Source organism: Stegostoma tigrinum, chromosome 11 (assembly GCF_030684315.1).
Source record: "Stegostoma tigrinum isolate sSteTig4 chromosome 11, sSteTig4.hap1, whole genome shotgun sequence".
NCBI lineage: Eukaryota > Metazoa > Chordata > Chondrichthyes > Orectolobiformes > Stegostomatidae > Stegostoma > Stegostoma tigrinum.
Genome location: NC_081364.1, coordinates 62372130 through 62390053, shown reverse-complemented (window position 1 = coordinate 62390053; position 17924 = coordinate 62372130). Strand labels below are relative to the sequence as shown.

General features: G+C 41.5%; 1 protein-coding gene across 1 annotated transcript in view; it reads left to right on the top strand.

The window, feature by feature from the left end:
- The window catches only part of LOC125460549 (MAP kinase-activated protein kinase 2-like), a 119880-nt gene extending 102864 nt beyond the window's left edge, over window positions 1-17016 (top strand). Inside the window, exons 6-10 of the mRNA XM_048548115.2 lie at window positions 3791-3866; window positions 5216-5340; window positions 7285-7370; window positions 8657-8737; window positions 12287-17016. Of these exons, the coding sequence (XP_048404072.1) occupies window positions 3791-3866; window positions 5216-5340; window positions 7285-7370; window positions 8657-8737; window positions 12287-12442 (524 nt within the window). The 3' untranslated portion in view covers window positions 12443-17016. The remainder of the gene's footprint in view (window positions 1-3790; window positions 3867-5215; window positions 5341-7284; window positions 7371-8656; window positions 8738-12286) is intronic.
- The last annotated feature ends 908 nt before the right edge of the window (window positions 17017-17924 follow it).

Below are 17924 nucleotides of genomic sequence, written 5' to 3'. Positions count from 1 at the left end.
TGTTGGAAGCTAAAGTTCGATTTATGCGCTAATGCACATTCATCTGCAATCTCTGCAGCTCTTTTCACTGTTTAAACTTTCTATTCCTCAGTGTGAGCTCTTCTCCAGCAGAATAATCTATCTAAGATCCTCAAACATCTTTTCTGTCTTTAATGCTCTCACCCATCTATCAAAGTTGCTATGTTTACTTCTTTCAAACACTGACTGGGTTCCTTCTTTAAGTTTCTGAACCATTCTCTATATGCTTCTGGTACCAATTTGTATGCACACAAAATAACCTGTTTGACACCTTCATAATCTCCTGATGCCTCATCTAACAGCACTGCAAACGCCACACTAGCCCTACTTACCAACTTTGTCTGAATTCACATTACCCACACAGTCTCTGGCCAGTTCATCTGCCTAGCCGGTATCTCAAAGCAAATGAAAAAATCTTTTTTCATCAATTTTGGTCATGTCTTGATATAGTTGTCTTTCGCTACAATGGGTTTGCTCATCATCACTGTCCTCACTAAGCCTACCTTCAACCTTCATCTTCATCCTTTTAAATTGACTTTCCTATTTAATTTGCAGCTTCTGAAGTTCAAACTCTCTCTTTAGCTTATTGCTCAGCTAAGAACCTTCTGTCCCTTTCTTTATCTTCTAACATGGATCTTCTTGCCTTTTCTTAAACCTCTAACTCCAATTGTCTGATTTTCAATTTTTTTTTCTAACTCCACTGCACGTGCCTGCTTTTCTGATATACCTAAGTGCTTGATCAACTCCCTTACATCTCAGCTTATTATCCCTAGTTAGACCCAATTCTAACCTGTTTGCAAATTCTAACAATATGTTCTTCTTGTTTTTCTAAACTTTCTTGGCAAATTTGGGAAGCATCTTCAAATCCCAGAACCGCTTGAGCAATGTTAACAGCCATTTGCCTTGCTTTTAATTTAATCAACGACAAGTAACCAAAATTAAACAGATTTTTCTCACTTAAGTTTTGCTTAAAAATCTACTAATCCTCAAGTCTGTTTAAATCTGTCCAAATCCGTTCGGATCCCATACATGAACTGGCCAGATCCCAGACTTGATCTGTCCAAATCTGCCCACATCCCAGACTTGAGCTCCTGATCTGTTGTGGAGAAGGGGAATGTCGAGCCCCCTTGATAATTAACCTGAAACACCCAGAGAAGCTGGCCTTGCCCCTCATAATCTTTTAAAGGAGTAGTTAAATGAAAGGAATCCCTGATACACGCTTTATAAGAAACAAGTAACAACTTATTTATTTAAGCCTAACAGTAAACAAATTAACAGAATTACCATCAAACCATACAGTTCCCCTCCAACTCTTAACTATTTCCTCATAAAACAAGGTTCCAATCATATGCTGTTCCAATAAGCACAGGACCCACTTAGAAAAATCCAAGTAATAAGAAAATAATAAATTAAAACTTAATTTTGAAAGTTCACACTGAATATGTCTTGCAGAATGCTGTGCCTTTTCCACTGTTCTTCCAGCCTTTCTTCTGCTGATCTTGCTGTCAGGGATGTTTAGATTAGATTCCCTACTGTGTGGAGAAAGATCCTTCGGCCCAACAAGTCCACACCACCCCTTGAAGCATCCCACCCAGACCCATCCCCCTATAACCCACTCACCCCTGAACACTATGGGCAATTTAGCATGGCCAATCCACCTAGCATGCACATCTTTGGACTGTGGGAGGAAACCGGAGGAAACCCACACAGACATGGGGAGAACGTGCAAACTCCACCCAGACAGTCGCCTGAGGCCGGAATTGAACCCGGGTCCCTGGCGCTGTGAGGCTGCAGTGCCACAGTGCCACCCCATGTTTTCTCCGTAATTTCTTCTGTGAGGCCTCTTAGCTAGAAGTGCCATGGTGCCGTTGCTTCTTTGTTTAGAGAGCATAATGATTTTGCGAGAGTGCTGGTTTATTTCTCAGAAGATGGACTTGCTTTCGCTCCAGGTGGCAATTGGCTCTCACCCCGACTTTCAAAACCTCCCATAATATATGCCCCCAATGTCACATCAATTTCTTATAATATGTTTGGTTTAAGGTTGTCAAAACCATCACTTTTTAAAATTCAATTGGCTTTCAATTGCTGAGTGCTTGGTTTAAATTAATTGGCTGAGTCCAGCTTCTTGCCAAAACATCAAAACAAGGCTGCTGGTTTGCCTGCTAAGGCCTTGAAACGCTTGTTTCAATTTAGTGCTCTCTGTACAGTATTTTCAAACTTCCATGCGTAGACGAAGCACAAGCTGTTAAAGGGACCATGCATGACTTTTCTGCCCTATTATTTTTACAAATAAATTCTAACTTGCTGCTTCATGATTCATGAGTATTCTACACAATTTCGTGACACTTAAGTGGAGAACACTACAGAATTTCAAACTACAGAATGCAAACTTCTCATCGGTCCAATCAATCAATCTGGAGTAGATGGGAATGATCCACTGTGATCTTACTGAATGGCAGAGCGGGTTCTATGGGCAGGTCTTGGCTCATGCCTGTTCCTGTTTCATTTATCGGTTCATACATGACTTCTATCTTAATTCTCAGAGAGGCTTTGGTGAGGGAACATCCATAATGATATTTCTGTTCCCCTTAATGATTTTCTTTATAATCACACCCATGGGATTTGGGATTTGGGATTTGCTGGCTAAGCCAGTATTTATTGCAGATCCCTAACTGCCCTGCAGAAGATGGTGTGAGCTATCTTCTTGTGCCGTTGGCATCCTATGGGTGGAGGAACCCCACAGTATGAAGGGAGTTCCAGGAGTTGCAGCTAGTGGCAGTAAGGTTCGTGATATAATGTCAAATTGAGGCAGTTTGTGACTTGGAGGGGAACTTGCAGATGGCGATGTCTCCACGCAACTGCCCGTATTCTTCTAGACATCACAGCTAATGCTGGTTGTTTTGGAGGAACCTTGTTAAGGTGCTGCAGTGCACCTTTTAGATTGTACATACTGAGGCCGTTGTGCATTGGCAACAAAGGGAATGATGTCCAAAGAGGTGGATGCGATGCCAATCAGACAGGCTGCTTTTGTTCTGGATAGTATCAAATTGTTGGGCTTGCATTCATCCAGGCAAGTGGAGAGTGTTCTCTCACACTTTTAACTTGCACCTTGTGCACAGGGTTTGGGGATAAAGGAGGTGAGTTATATTTCAAAACAGTGGTAACCTCCAAGATGTTACGAGTGTGGGATTTATCAAAGGGAATGTCACTGAACTTCAAGACCTATGGTTAGGTACTCTCTTGTTGGAGATGGTCATTGCCTAGCTCTTGCATGGTGCAAATATTACTCACTACTTCTCAGTCTAAGCCTGGTAAATGTTGAGGCCTTGCTGCATATGGACGCACACTGCTTCAGTATCTTAAGAGTTGTGACTGGAGCTGAACACTGTGCAAACATTCCCATTTCTCCCTTCCATCATAAGGTCAGGTCAGTGACGAAGCACCCGAAGATGATCGGGTCTAGGATATTTACCCTGAGCAGTTCCTGCATTGACGTTCTGAGATTGAGATGATTGACCTCCAACAACTACCAACACTTTCCTTTTGTGCTGGGTATGACTCTAACCAGTGGAGACCTTTCCCTGTTGCAGCCATAATGTCAAGTACTGGCCCTCTCACCTTGCCTGTGGTATTCAGTTGTCTTGCTCATGTTTGAACCAAAGCTATGGTGATGTCAAGAACTGACAGCCCCAAGGAATATAATTTTGTTTTCTAATCTTTTTGGTTGCTGTTGCCCTGAACTATTACTCACAGTTTCACGTTGTCATCGTAGCTCCAGAGGTCCTGGGTCCTGAGAAATATGACAAGTCGTGTGATATGTGGTCCCTGGGAGTGATCATGTACATTCTGTAAGTAGCTGTGTCATTTCTCTCCATTGCTGCTTTTTAATTGTCCCTCTGCCATTTCCTCCATTATTATCTGTGAATCGATGGTCCCTTGTTATAGCAATGTAATGTGGCAGGCAGTCCATTTGTTAAGTAGGAGACTTTGTTCAGCACAGTCCAGTGATCCAAAATGTTCTATGTCGAATTTGTCATGGTTTCTACACTAATTTCACCAAAAGAAACTTGCACCTGAATTAGACTGGCAAATGTCAAAGTGAAAAATATCAATATAAACTGTAAGGACCTGAGCAAAGTGTGAAATATACACCATCTTCCAGTTTAAAGTTGCTTTTTATCGTATTGATGTTCTGAAAATTGAAGTTTAAGCTATTAAAATGATACTTGCTTACTTTAAGGAGAGCATAGAATGCAATTGTAAAACCTTTATTTGAATACTGCTGAATCTAACCCCGTTAAAATATATATTCAGACATATTGAATGAACAGTGTGAATCTTAGAAGGCAGAATGTTTCAAGGTTGCTATTTTTATATTAGAAAAAAATAGCTGACATAAAGTCCTGCTACACCTGAAATTGTTGCCTGCAAATTTAAACCCACTCAGAATGGATGTACATTCAGGGAACTTGCATTGTCAGGTACTGTGAATGGAGATAAGGTTATTTAATGAACTGTGTGTGGTTTTGGTGGAAGTAACTAAACAGCAGAGTAAAATAATTAAGGAAATTTTCTCATGGTTTTCTCATTTTGTATAAAATCACTATTAATCAGTTATGCACGAATTTTCTTGGAAGAAATAAAACACATCAAGGATCTTCAACGCTGAATCATTCTGGGCAGTTTCAGGCCAATACTGCAGTTCAAGCCATGTAACAAAGTAGGCTAATGATTGACTTGTTAAATACATTCTTTAGTTTGATATAGGCTAAAGGCTCAAAATTACTACCTTTGGCTGTGACGAGGCACCTTTTGCCACATCAGATCAGTAGTAAGGACTGACTGTGGAAAGATACTTGACCAGGAACCAGTGTGATCCTTCTCAATGTAGATGCCTTCACTCCCCAAACCCTGCACCCCACAACCCTTCCACTTCACATTCTGTTTTTGACTTCTGGAATATGCGAGACGAAGAGGATGTTTGAGTTGCCCAGACTGTTGGTGGTTTGTTTTAACTGCCCACATATAGTAAAATATAGGTGAATTTGAGATTCCAGATTATTGACAGTCGATCAACCTGTTCTGCGATGGTAAGATCCTTGAGGGGGCATGGGGAGTTATTGAGGAAACAAAAAGGTTTTGCCTCTGCACATGGTTAGCAAAGAGCACCAGCTAAACACCATCTCTGTGCCCGCAGGCTGTGTGGGTATCCTCCATTCTACTCCAATCATGGCCTGGCCATCTCTCCGGGAATGAAGAAAAGGATTCGAATGGGACAGTATGAGTTTCCAAACCCGGAGTGGTCCGAAGTCTCTGAGGAGGGTAAGCGAATTTAGAAGCACATTATTTCCACATTTCCATAAACCTGAAGATCCTGAGTTACGGCATACTGGCAGATTTTGACACTGATGCTCAGCAAATATTCTATTCAGTAGATTTGATCATGCTTTTTTGTATTGGTGAGATTTGGTACATTTGTTCCCAGAGTTATCAAATTAATAATTTATTGCCAGTGATCACAAATCAATTTAATGGATCATATTTCTGTTCAGCTGATAATGTAGTAAGAGAAATGTTAGCAACTAAAATAAAGGAGTAGGCCTGTACAATACACTCACAACTCCATTACTAATTACTGGTTAGAGACTTATTGAGATTGCAGGATTGTTACAGAAAACAATCATTATGTAGGTTGGAAGATTCGCAGGATGTGCAAGATGAGGTGATGTCCAAATACAAGTTAATTCCATGGTACTTAATGCAGAGTAAAGCTATACATATATCAATACTGTTACACTGCTTCTAATCGGTCTCTACCCTACAGTGTGCTTGATGTGAAAGTGTATAAAGAGCTTTATTATATGGTTAGCCCTTGTAGTGCCTGATCTGGGAGTGTTTGATGGGACAGTATAGACCGTGCAATATACCACTGAACTTAAGAGATAGTAGGAACTGCCGATGCTGGAGAATCTGAGATAACAGGGTGTAGAGCTGGATGAACACAGCAGGCCAAGCAGCATCAGAGGAGCAGGAAAGCTGACGTTTCGGGTCTGGACCCTTCTTCGGAAAACTACCACTGAACTTACTGGGTTTGAAATAATTGCCAGATTTTGAAATGTTTTGTCTAGTTCTGATTTGAAATAAAGTACATGTTCACCATATTAGGTGATTGTCAGTAGATCTCAGTGAGTGGTCAGTGTGTTCATCTAGTTTAGGAGCAGCACAGGTCAAGGCTCTGTAATTGGGCAGTGCACATCAATTGTCGTGCACAAAGCTACAGGAGAGAGAGAGAGAGAGAGAGAGAGAGAGAGAGAAGTAAGACTGGTGCTGTTCTTATAGGCAATGTGTTAACCTCCATTTTTAACCATGACGTCATTCCTGCCTTGATAAAAATGAACAGTAAACAATGAGAAGAATCGTTAAATAGAGAATTGGTATAACAGTAGGTCAGCTCCGTTCTGTACTAAACATTATAGGTCTCTCCATGTTTGTGGTTTTACTGCTGTAGTTTATATAAGCAATCTGACCAAGCATAGGTGCAGATTCTAAAACAAACAGTTACATCACCTCGATAGCACATTTCCTCCGAATGATTAAGAAAACTTGGCAGCGTTTGCGTTCGTTTGCACAATACTCCCCATAGCCCTTGAGCCCGGCGAGTTCCCTTCTTCTTTTCAGTACACGACATCAGGATGTGGGCATTACTAGCGAGGATAGAATTGGTTGCCTATCACTGCTTGCCGCGTTGGTGGGGAGCTGCCACCTTGAATGACTGAGTGAGTTGCTAAACCACTCCAGAGAACGTATCAGAGGAATCACTTTGCTACCTAATGGAGCTGCATGCTGGCCAAGTTCAGTAAAGAACTGAAGGAATTTTGATGACAATCTGGCAGTTTTTTAATCACTTTTTTTTTTACTGATTCCAGCTGTTTCTCTGAGTAATAAATTTTAAAAATCAAATCCGAGTTCTCAAACTTGGCATGGTGGGATTTGAGCTCCAGTTCTCGGGATCATTGGCCTAGGGTTCTTGATTATTACTCCAGGAACTGCCCAGAGCCTAACACTGAGAGAATTGAGATGTAGAGATGTAAGGCAGGGCCTTCACTATAGTCTACGTTATGTAGCCTGCTTAAATATTGATGCCAGCACTTGGTCCTCCACTAGGTAACTGGAATTTTGAAATTTGTAATTTTCCTCTTTATTTTGGCAGTGCCACATCAGTTGGCACTTGGTTCTTGTAAGTGGTAACATCTTCTGTGTCTGCAGCAAAAGACCTGATCCGACAGGTGCTGAAGACCGATCCCACCGAGCGAATGACAATCACCGAATTTATGAACCATCCCTGGATTAACGTAAGTGTCATCAAACACCAGCCTTTTTATTCGTAACACGCAAATGCAGCTGCCTGTTACCCACATTTTGCTAGAGCTTATTTTAATGCTACAATTATACTGATGTCTGAAAGCAATAGAGTTATCATATTTAAAAGGTCTGTGTGTACGTGTGGAGATGTCTCCATCTGTGCCTGTGTGTACATGTATATATCTGTGTGTGTGTGTGGAGACGCATCTGTCTGTGTCTGTGCGTACACATGTCGGAGGGGGCCACGTCTGTGGATGCGTAGGGGCTGCATTTGTCTGTGCATATGGGGTGACACATCTCACTGTAACTGTGCGTGCATGTGTATGTGGGGTCTTACCTGGGTGTGTGTGTATGTGGTGGTGGTGGTGGGTGGGGGGGGGTCACCTGTGCATATGTGTGTGCGTGGGGTGCCAGGTCCGTCTGTGCCTGTGCGTGCGTGTGTGTTAGCGAAGGAGATGGCAAAATACCAGAGATCACGGTATGAATACAGGTAATAGCGACGTTGTGAATGACTCAACATATGACTAGTGTTAATGGATACGGTATCAGAACGATATAGTCACCATAGTCTAACCAGACCATAGACTGCTCTGTGATTGGAGTGAGCGATGTCTGATGGTGATTTAACCCGAGGTTCACCACACCACAGTCAAGAGGAGATGTTGAGAAGGATAGTCCTCCCTACGTGCAGTAATTGAGACCACTCTGGCATCACTGTGTATCACAGACCAGTCATTCAGCTAACTGACCCCTTATTCTTGGATACAATTTTATTCTATTTTGGTGTAACATACTGCAGCAGGGAGATACCTGTATGAAACACTAACTGTAGAAAACACGTTCATAGGACTAGGAGTAGGCCATTGGCCTTCCTAACCTCTGCACAATTAGATAAGAGCGTGACAGCTCTGATTGGAGTTGAGAACAACAATTTCCTACTTGCTCATTGTTTTCTACAGTCTAACCCAGGCTACCTTGTGGATATAAGCATGCTATTAGACCAGGAAAGGGCATGAGGCTGGAGCACCAGGGCCCAAGCCCAATCCTGTCCCTGCCACACGTTGATACAGATGCTTCAATACAGTAACCGAGAGCAAGTGATTTGGCTGGGATATTCCTGCTTCCCAGTCAAGGCAAATTTGTAACACCCTTACTGATTTAGTGCCAAAATTTGAGGAGTTTCCCATTTAAAAAAAACAAAGGTTCTGTTCCAGAGCAATTTGTGGGAAGACCAAATAATTCAAATACTGTTTTTTTTGTTTTAATTTGCTTCCAGCAATCGATGGTGGTTCCTCAGACTCCGCTCCACACAAGTCGAGTGCTTCAAGAAGAGAAAGATATGTGGGAGGAGGTGAAGGTCAGTGCATGCTCAGTCATACTGCATTCCGCAAGGAGTTTCGCAATGGGCAGCAAACAGATGTGTTGTAAACAGCATTGTTAGGCCACGAAAGTCAGGGAGAGGCATTTACATAACTACATTTGCCCAGTTCAGTTTCTGGCCCCAAGAGGTTGATAATGAGGCATCCACCATTGGTAATGCCATTGAATGTCAAGTGGAGATGGTTAGACACTGTTGCTAGAGATGGTCATTGCTTGGCACTTGCGTGATACAAAGCTTACTTGACACTGCCATGACTAAGTGAGGAGGAGCAAATCCCTCATCTGGGAACAGACAGAACGGGACTTTCATTGAAGGTGCTAACTGTCATCATAAACTGTAATCCAGTCTATCACCTAGTAAATTGAAACTAGACACAATTGTAGATCCATCATAATTTAATCACAGAGAAATGTTAGCATTCACCTTTCTATGCCCATTCACTACAGTAGCGTCTCATCGTATCTTAAATTATTTCATGGTTTTTGTTTAGACCACCCCAACCCTTCAACCTGAGTTTTTAGTCAAATACCTGGAGTGTTCATTTTACTTAACAGACCTGGCAATGTTGCATCACCTAGCAATGCTGAACATCACAAAAGCTCTTCCCATTAGAACTAAAGATGTGAATAAAGCCTCAACTGCATGCTGACCTCAAAGTGTAGCTCATTTGTAGCTAGGTCTGAAGACTACAATCAAACTGAGATCTGCTTCAAATTAAGAAGTGCAATGACCTCAGTTCTAATTGGGCAGCTGAACCCTAGGGAGATTCCCATCACACAAATTTTTCCCAAGATTCTTGTATGTTAGCTAACAATATAACATCTTTCTAGTCTCCCTACAGGCTTTGCACTTCTTGATCTGCCTCCCTGCATCCCCAACAAACCCCCATCCCTCTCCGCACCCACCTCTCTTTTTATGGGGTTAATGAATAACTTGATTTTAAGATTCTTAACTGTGGTTTTGAAATCTCTGTCCTGCCACTTTTTCTTATTGCCTCAGGAAGCTGCAGTTCTCCAATTCTGGCCTCTTGAATTTCCCAGATTTTTAATGCCGCACCGGTGCAATTAGCTAACAAAATCCCAGTCTCTGGAATTCCCTTCTCAAACCACGGCCACCTCCCTACCCTACTTCCTTCCTCTATGACCATCCTGAAAACCTTCGGCTGTCCAGATCTCTCTCTGTGCGTGGTTTGGTGGTAGATTTTATTTGATAACATTCCCATGAAACACCTTAGGATGTTTTACCGAGTTCGGGGTTCCACGCATACGAAAGTTGTTGATGGAATTCAGACTGTGGCTAGAATGTGGATTAGCCACCACATTGAATGGTTGTATCAGATAATGCCAACACAGTTCAGAGCAGGTTTGATGTATACAGGAAGTAGCAGAGAATACAGCATAGGCATAAACACTGGGATAGACTAGTCGAGATGAATGGCGTGTTTCTATGTAATTCATAGTTGCATTTTATGTTTTCATCTTTGCTGTTCTCGTGCTGCATGTTCCACTTATTCTGAAAAAGAAAGTTACTTTTCCTTGATAAACACCTGAGTCTTGATCTGGACGTGTGGCAAAGAAAGGGGATCGAAACGGTGAGCAGGGTTCAAGGTGTGAAATTATTGAACTCCGTGCCGAGTCCAGAGGTCTTTAAAGTGCCGTGTGGGAAGATGAGGTACTAGCCTTCAAACTTCCTGTTGAGCCTCACTAGGAGTGAGCAGCAGGCTGGCTGGCTTAGATAAGTGAGCATGGAAGGAGGATGGGGAATTGAAATGGCTGGAAACCAGAAGCTTAAGGCCGTGTTTGTGAACTTGTGCAAAACGTCACCGGAAGCAGTGAGCAAGGTGGGGACTGTGTGACGGGCAGTCAGTAATGTTAAAATAAAAGCAATTCTATTGAGTTGAGTTACGGCTCACAAAACCCAGTTCTAAAACTTAGGGTTCCATCTGTTGCCCAGTCAGTATTTCAGCACTCTGCCTACCATTGCAGGGGCTCGGTGCATTCTGATCTTTCATGGAAGTTTAGCAATGAGAAAGAATGTCATGCAATCCCAGTTGGAGTATCCACCTAAGTATGAGCTGTAACAATGATGTAACTCAATGCACGCGAAACCAGGGAGATGGTGGATTCTGTAGGGTCTATCATCAGATGGCACAATAAAGTAAGAAAATGCAAGGAACATTCCGCAGGCCGGGCAGCATCTGTGTGAGAGAGACTGAGAGACAGCCAACGTTTCAGGTTGGGAGAGAGAGAGTAGGAACTGCCGATGCTGGAGAATCTGAGATAACAAGGTGTAGGAGCTGTATGAACACAGCAGGCCAAGCAGCATCAGAGATTTCTGAAGAAGGGTCCAGACCCGAAACGTCAGCCTTCCAGCTCCTCTGAAGCTGCTTGGCCTGCTGCGTTCATCCAGCTCTACATCTTGTTATCCAATATTTCAGGTTGACTGCTTTTTGTCGAAACAATCAGTAAGGAAAATGTAGTACCGATAGATAATGCAGTGTTCTGCTTTGACCAGACAATGTTCAACACATAGAGATGGCCCAGCACAATTTCTTTATCATTTAATTGAGAGACTTAGGAATTGCTGGCCGAGCCAGCATTTATTACCTTTCTTGAGTTATCCTTGAGAAGTTGGTGCTAAGTTGCTGCTTTAAACTGCTGCAGTCCATGTACTGTAGGTAGACCCACAATGCCATTAGGGGGAGAATTCCAGGATTTTGACAGAGAAAGAGTGGCGATATATTTCCAAGTCAGGGTGGTGAGTGGCTTGGAGGGAAACTTGCAGGTGTTGGTGTTTCTATATATTTGTTGCCCCTCCCTTTCTAGATGAAAAGTGGTCATGGGCTTGTAAGGTGCTGTCTGAGGATCTTTGGTGAATTGCTGCAGTGCATCTTGTAGATAGTAGACATTACTGCTGTTGAACGTTGGTGATGGAGGGAGTGGGTACTTGTGGATGTGGTGCCAATCAAGCGGATATGAGTGTACCTAGTGCCAGTGGTCATCCATTTACATTATCCAATGTTACAATATAAGATGATGCTATTTCAAACTGCTTCGTGACTTTAAAGGAAAATATCTCTTGGTAGTATCTATTTGAAGATGTGGATTTTACAAAATGTTTTGGGGCGGCACGCTGGCTCAGTAGATGGCACTGCTGCCTCACAGCGCCAGGGGCCTCGGTTTGATTCCATCCTTGTCTGTGTGGAGTTTGCACATTCTCCCCGTGTCTGTGTGGAGTTCCTCTGCATAATTCAGTTTCGTCCCACAGTCCAAAAATGTATAGGTTAGGGTGGATTGGCCATGCTAAATTGCCTACGGTGTCCAGGGACGTGCAGGCTGGGTGGCTTAGCCATGGGAAATGCAGGGTTTCAGGGATAGGGGTGGGTCTGAGTGGGATGCTGTTCAGAGGGTCAGCATGGGCTCGTTGGATCGAATAGTCTGTTTCCACACTGTAGGGATTCTATGACAATGCTGAACATCTAAGGTGGTCATTGCTCTAATTCTGTATTGCACTCTCTGATTTTAGGATGAATTAACAAGTGCACTCGCCACGATGCGTGTTGACTATGATCAGGTGACGATTAAGGACTTGGACAAAACCAGTAACCCCCTTTTGAACAAGAGACGGAAGAAACAGACTTCATCAGCGCGGTCCTCGTCAGCTATCTGCAGCAATCAGTGAAGAGAGAACCCAACAGCAACAGAACTGGGGATGCTTTATTGAACATGGCGAGAAACCGGAGGTTTTTAAAACTTCAGTGAGCAGCCTGAGCAAAGGCTGGAGAAAAATGGGGAGTGGTTTCTACTGTCATAGACAACAGAACTGGGAGGTTGAAGGCAGCTCCACTGTGCTGCTGCTGTCCTCTGCATCCCAGTCCCCTTCCTTTCTGTACTGTTGTGTCGCATTTTTTTAATATCGTGAACTGTTTTAATTAGGTTCAAACTTTGTATTGGCATTGATGAAAGAATGACCAAGGAGGAGAAGGTAAGCTGTGACGATGTAATTTAGTGGGGAGGCCTCACTTGTGAGTGGTAGGTGTGCTGTAAACTGTGCGTGCTACATGGAATTTTGGGCCTTTCTGCCTTGAATCAGCAATGGTCCAAATGCCATCTGTGATTTTCTAGAGTTAAAATAAATGGCTTGCCAACAGAAGGGAGCCACCTACCTTTCACTGACTGTCCATCCCACAAGAAAACCTCCAGGCATTGAATGACATCTCTTTTAAAATAGAAGTGCTGAGCTCCTTTTATAGTGTGGCAGCCTAGACCTGGGTATGGTGAATAGACACTATGGTGTGCCATATGTGGTATGCCAGCTATGTAGAATGTCTAACCCAAGAGACCCAGTGCCTTCAGGAGAGGAGTGGAAGAAAACAGTACAAGTGGAATGCTGAGGGTTGGATTTGAAAGCAAAGGTGTTCTAAGGTATGTGGTTAAAGCCCTACAATGAAGAGCCGTGCCCAACATTTTTGTGATAACCCAAGATATGCTTCAAGACTGATCGATAGGAATGTGTGAATTATTTTTGAAAAAGTTTGTTTAGTATCAAGATAAAACTATTCACTAAATTGCAGGCTCTCCGTTGATGACAGGCGGACAAAATGTTTTATTTGTAATTGGGATTTTTAATCCTGATAACTCGGAGACATAGAAAGATGTGCACGTTTTTTATGATCGCTGGGCATCCCAAAGTATTTTACAGCCAATGAGGTGTTTTTTGAATTGGAGTTGCCATTGTAGGAAATGTGTTCAAGAGACTGTGGCTGATTCCATGTATTTTCCCTTGCCCCGTATTCCTCAATATTTTTAGTTCACAAAAATCTTTCAATCTCTGATTTAAAATTATCAATTGATCCAGCGTCATTCTGGAAGAGAGTTCCAAACTTTCCATCACCCTTTTTGTGTGGAGCATGTTTCCTCATTTCAATGCCAATAGGTCCAGTTGTAATTTTCAGACAGGCCCCAGCCGTTTCTTTAGCTGTTCATATCCATTCCCCTTTAATATCTTTAATTCTTCAGTCAGATCATTTGGGAATACAGCCCTAGTTTGTGCTTTCTCTACCAAATGTAGCATTTGGATTTGAGGCATCATTCTGGTAAATGAGCCTCCAAAGCTGATATATTCTTTCAAAGACTTAGACCCCAGTATTGCTTTCCGATTCCAGGTGTAGTCTACGATGTGGAGGTGTCAGTGTTAGACTGAGGTGGGCAGAGCCAGAAGTCAGACGACACCAGGTTATAGTCCAACAGGTTTATTTGAAACCACAAGCTTTCAGAGCGTTGCTGCTTTGTCAGGTGCACTGTGGGCTAGCCAGGGCTTTGCATCGCTGGAACGTGACTTCTACCCCCTTGCATTCTGGTTTTCCAGATGTCAAGTCCAGCATTCCAGTAGTCTTTTTGATTCTTTTCTGAGATTTTAACGTTACGTGTACTTCTTGACTTCCCAACTCTCTACAGTTTCTAGCTTTTCATAATTTAGAAAGTATGCTGTTCACTCTTTTTGAATCACTCAGTGCACGGGAGCACAGAATGTGATTAGGTCGAGTGCTGACACTGGGAATTCAGTTAATTGTGGGGGGGCAGGGATTCAGGGAAGGAGTATTGCTTTTGATATCTTTTCTTCACCGTCTAAGAGATGGAATGTTCAAGGCTTTAATTCATTGATTAGTAAGGAAAATGCTAAAAGGTAATTAGAGGCATTCTATTTGAATGCATGCAACCTTTGTAACAGAATGAATGAATTGATAACCCAAATAAAATAAATGAGTATGATATGACAGCCATTACAGAGGTATGGTTGCAAATTGACCAAGACTGGAAATATTGAAAAGGATTTGATATTTCAGAAGCGCAGGAGAAAGGAAATGGTTGTGATGTGCCTTTAGTTCAGAGGTTCAAAATGTGGAATCAATTTAGCTCAAGATAAGACATAGAAAAGTAAAGAAGTCACTGGAGGGAATGGTTTATTGACCCCTGAGAGTTCGTGCACTGTCGGCTGGAGTAGAAAGCAAGAAATAATTGGACAGCTAAGAATGATACTGCCATGATCATGGGAGATTTTAATCTTCATATACACTAGGGAAATTAGCCAGGAAAATGAGAATACATCCTTTATGTTCTGTTAGGCGCAAAAGAACCAACTGTGTTTAAGACCTAGTTATGTGTAATGAGATGGGATTTATTAATGACCTTTTATTTTAAAATAGAATTCTCTAGGAATGAGTGATCACAACATGATAGAATTTCATATTTAATTGCAGGATAAGAAATTTGGGTCTGAAATGTCTTAAACTTGCTCGAAGGCAATTACAAAGCTAAGAAGAAGAAGTTCGGATGCCTGAATAAACTGGCAAGGAAAATAGAAACAGTAAGATGTCTAAAAACAGAAAGGAAGATAGCTAAAGTAAATATTGATGCCATAGATGACATGAGGAATAGGAAACTAGGAAATAACAGAGATTTTGAACAAGTAGTTTCCATCAATCTCCACTACAGGAAGTTTTTAAAAAAGCATTCTAAGTAGAAGATCAAGAGACAATCAGATGACAAGAACTTGAAACTAAGTTTCTAAACAGGGAAACTAATGGGAACAAAGACAGGAAAATTTCCCTGGACCTGATGGCCTGCATCCCAGATGATCTTATTGAAACATATACAGTTATGAGAGGGCTTGGCAGAGTCAATGCTGTCAGGATGATTCCTCTCCTCGATAGAGCTATAGCACATAGTTTCAAAATAAGCAGCTTCCCGCTGAAGGTAGAGGTGGAGGAGGAATTCTTTCTTTGAAAATCTTGGCATTCCCTTCCATAGCAAGCAGTTGAGACTAGGCCAGAGAATATAGTCCAGACTGAGCTAGACAGATTTTGATGTACAAGGAAGTTGAGGGTCAGGAGGCATAAACTGAAGTTAAAGCCACAATTGGGTCAGCAATGATATTACCAAATAGTGGGGCAGATGTAGTAAGCCAAATGTCATACTCCGGCTCCTATTACTTAGATCTTTATTTGCCTTTTCCCATAATCTGCCAGTATCTCTTTGTAACTTCAAATTTCTGTTTCCCATCCACACTGCTTGCAATGCTACTTACCTTTCCTTCACTGTGCAGTTTTGATACAAGAGTTTGTATCCTGTTTATTAATAAAGATGATGAATAATTGAGGCTCAGATATAATTCCTGGCTGCCTTGTCATTATCCCTTCTCTCTGTCTCCAGCTGTTCAGTTGATTTCCTAACCAAGTCAATAATTTGCCTTCATTTCCATGAGCGTCAACTTCAGCAAACTGTCTCTTCTGAGGAACTTATCTTTTGGAAGTAACACATAATCCCCTGTCCAGTACTTTAATTACCTCTTTAAAGATGGACAGTATATTGAAAGCTATTTTGTTCAGTAGTTAAAGTGAGAAAAAGAGGTCAGTCTTCTGGACATCCCAAGAAAACTAGTGGGAATTGAACTTGGCATGGCTTACCTTTTACAAATCTGTGCTGTCTGTCTCTGACCAGCTGAGAATTTAAGGTCTTCAGTCATATTATCTCTAGATGTGGACTCTAGTACTTCATTAGATGCTAGGCTAACTGGTTTGTAAATTCCTAGTAACCCCTCTCATTTTTCGTAGGGACATGTGCAGAATTTTTCCAATCTAAATGGACAATTTATGATCAAGAGAACTTTGGAAGCTTATTGACAATGCTCTCACCACCATTCTTTAAATCTCAGGGATGGAAATCATTAGTTGCTGAATATTTTTATCACTCTTTAGTCCCATTTTTACCAAATACTGTTACGTTGTTCACAATTTTGAGTCCCTGTCCCAAATTCAATATTAGCTTCTTGGGGACGTCCAGCAGATGGATCTCTTTCTCCAAATACTAATGCAAAGTAACTGTTTACTAGATCTAAAGTGTCACAATTATCTGGTATCAGTTTTCCAAGTTTATGTTGCTCTGAAGCATCCTTTTTTCTTAATATAATTGTAAAACTGTTTTTGTTAATGATTTCCTTTGCCGATTTCTTCGCATACTCAAACTCTGTTTGTCACCTTTGTTTTTATACCTGCTTTACTTTGCCAGCATTTGTACTGCTTTTTATGCATTTTCTCTTAGTCAGTGTTGTCTGTCTTTTGTCATGAATGGCCTTATTCTTGATCAGTAGTACTCTTGTACCTTAGGGGTATAAATATGTTCTGTTTGTATTAAATTCTGTTTGAGCCCCATATATTATCCACTTTACCCATTAATAAATGTACCCAATTTACTGTGGACAGTCTCGTTTCAATAATATTAAATCTACAGTTTTAACTCTTTCATGTTTGGTGCTTAAGCACCTCATTGATATTATGATTATAGAGTCCCTACTGTGTAGGCAGAGACTGTTCAGCTCATCAAGACTGCTCCGACCCTCCGAAGCGCATCCCACCCACCTCTACATTATGCATTTCTAAATGTCCTGCTATTTCATTCTTTATAATAGATTCTAACATTCTCTCATTAATGAGTGCTTTCCTAACCTGCCTATCAGTCACCTTTTTTTGTCTCCTTCCCTCTTAAATAAAGGGTGTTATAGTGGCAGTTTTCAAATCATTTGGGACTCTTCCAGAATCTAAAGATTACTACTAGTGCATTCACTACATCAATAGCTACTTGATTTAATATCTACATCCCATCAGGTCCAGGGAACGTAATCATCTTTAACCCCAATATGTTTCTCTGGCCCTTTTTCTCTAGTGATATTGTATTTTTAGTCACTTATTATGTCCTCTCCTATTAATGTCTACTGTGACTATTTTTTTTCAATTTCTCTTGCCTTTTCTCCAGGCGGTTTATGTTTTCTATGGCTTCTCCATTCCTTTTGCTGTCTGCTGTGATATTACTTGCAAATATATCCTCAGTGTTTACCTTCTCCCTCTTTTTGTTTTGCTCATCTTTTGCTGGTTTTTAAGACTTTTCGCTGGCTTTTATTAAAAAAATCTTGAGCACCATTAGGCTGTTAACTAATTCTGACTCAATACTCATTACTAAATCTCATGATATGCCTCCAAATTGGTCCTAGGATATATTGGTGACAGAAGCTATATGGCACTTAAGAAATACATTAATCTTCCTAACATGCACCAGTTTGCTTATCCTAATCTAGATAAAAGTTAAAAATCACCCAATTATTCTTCTAA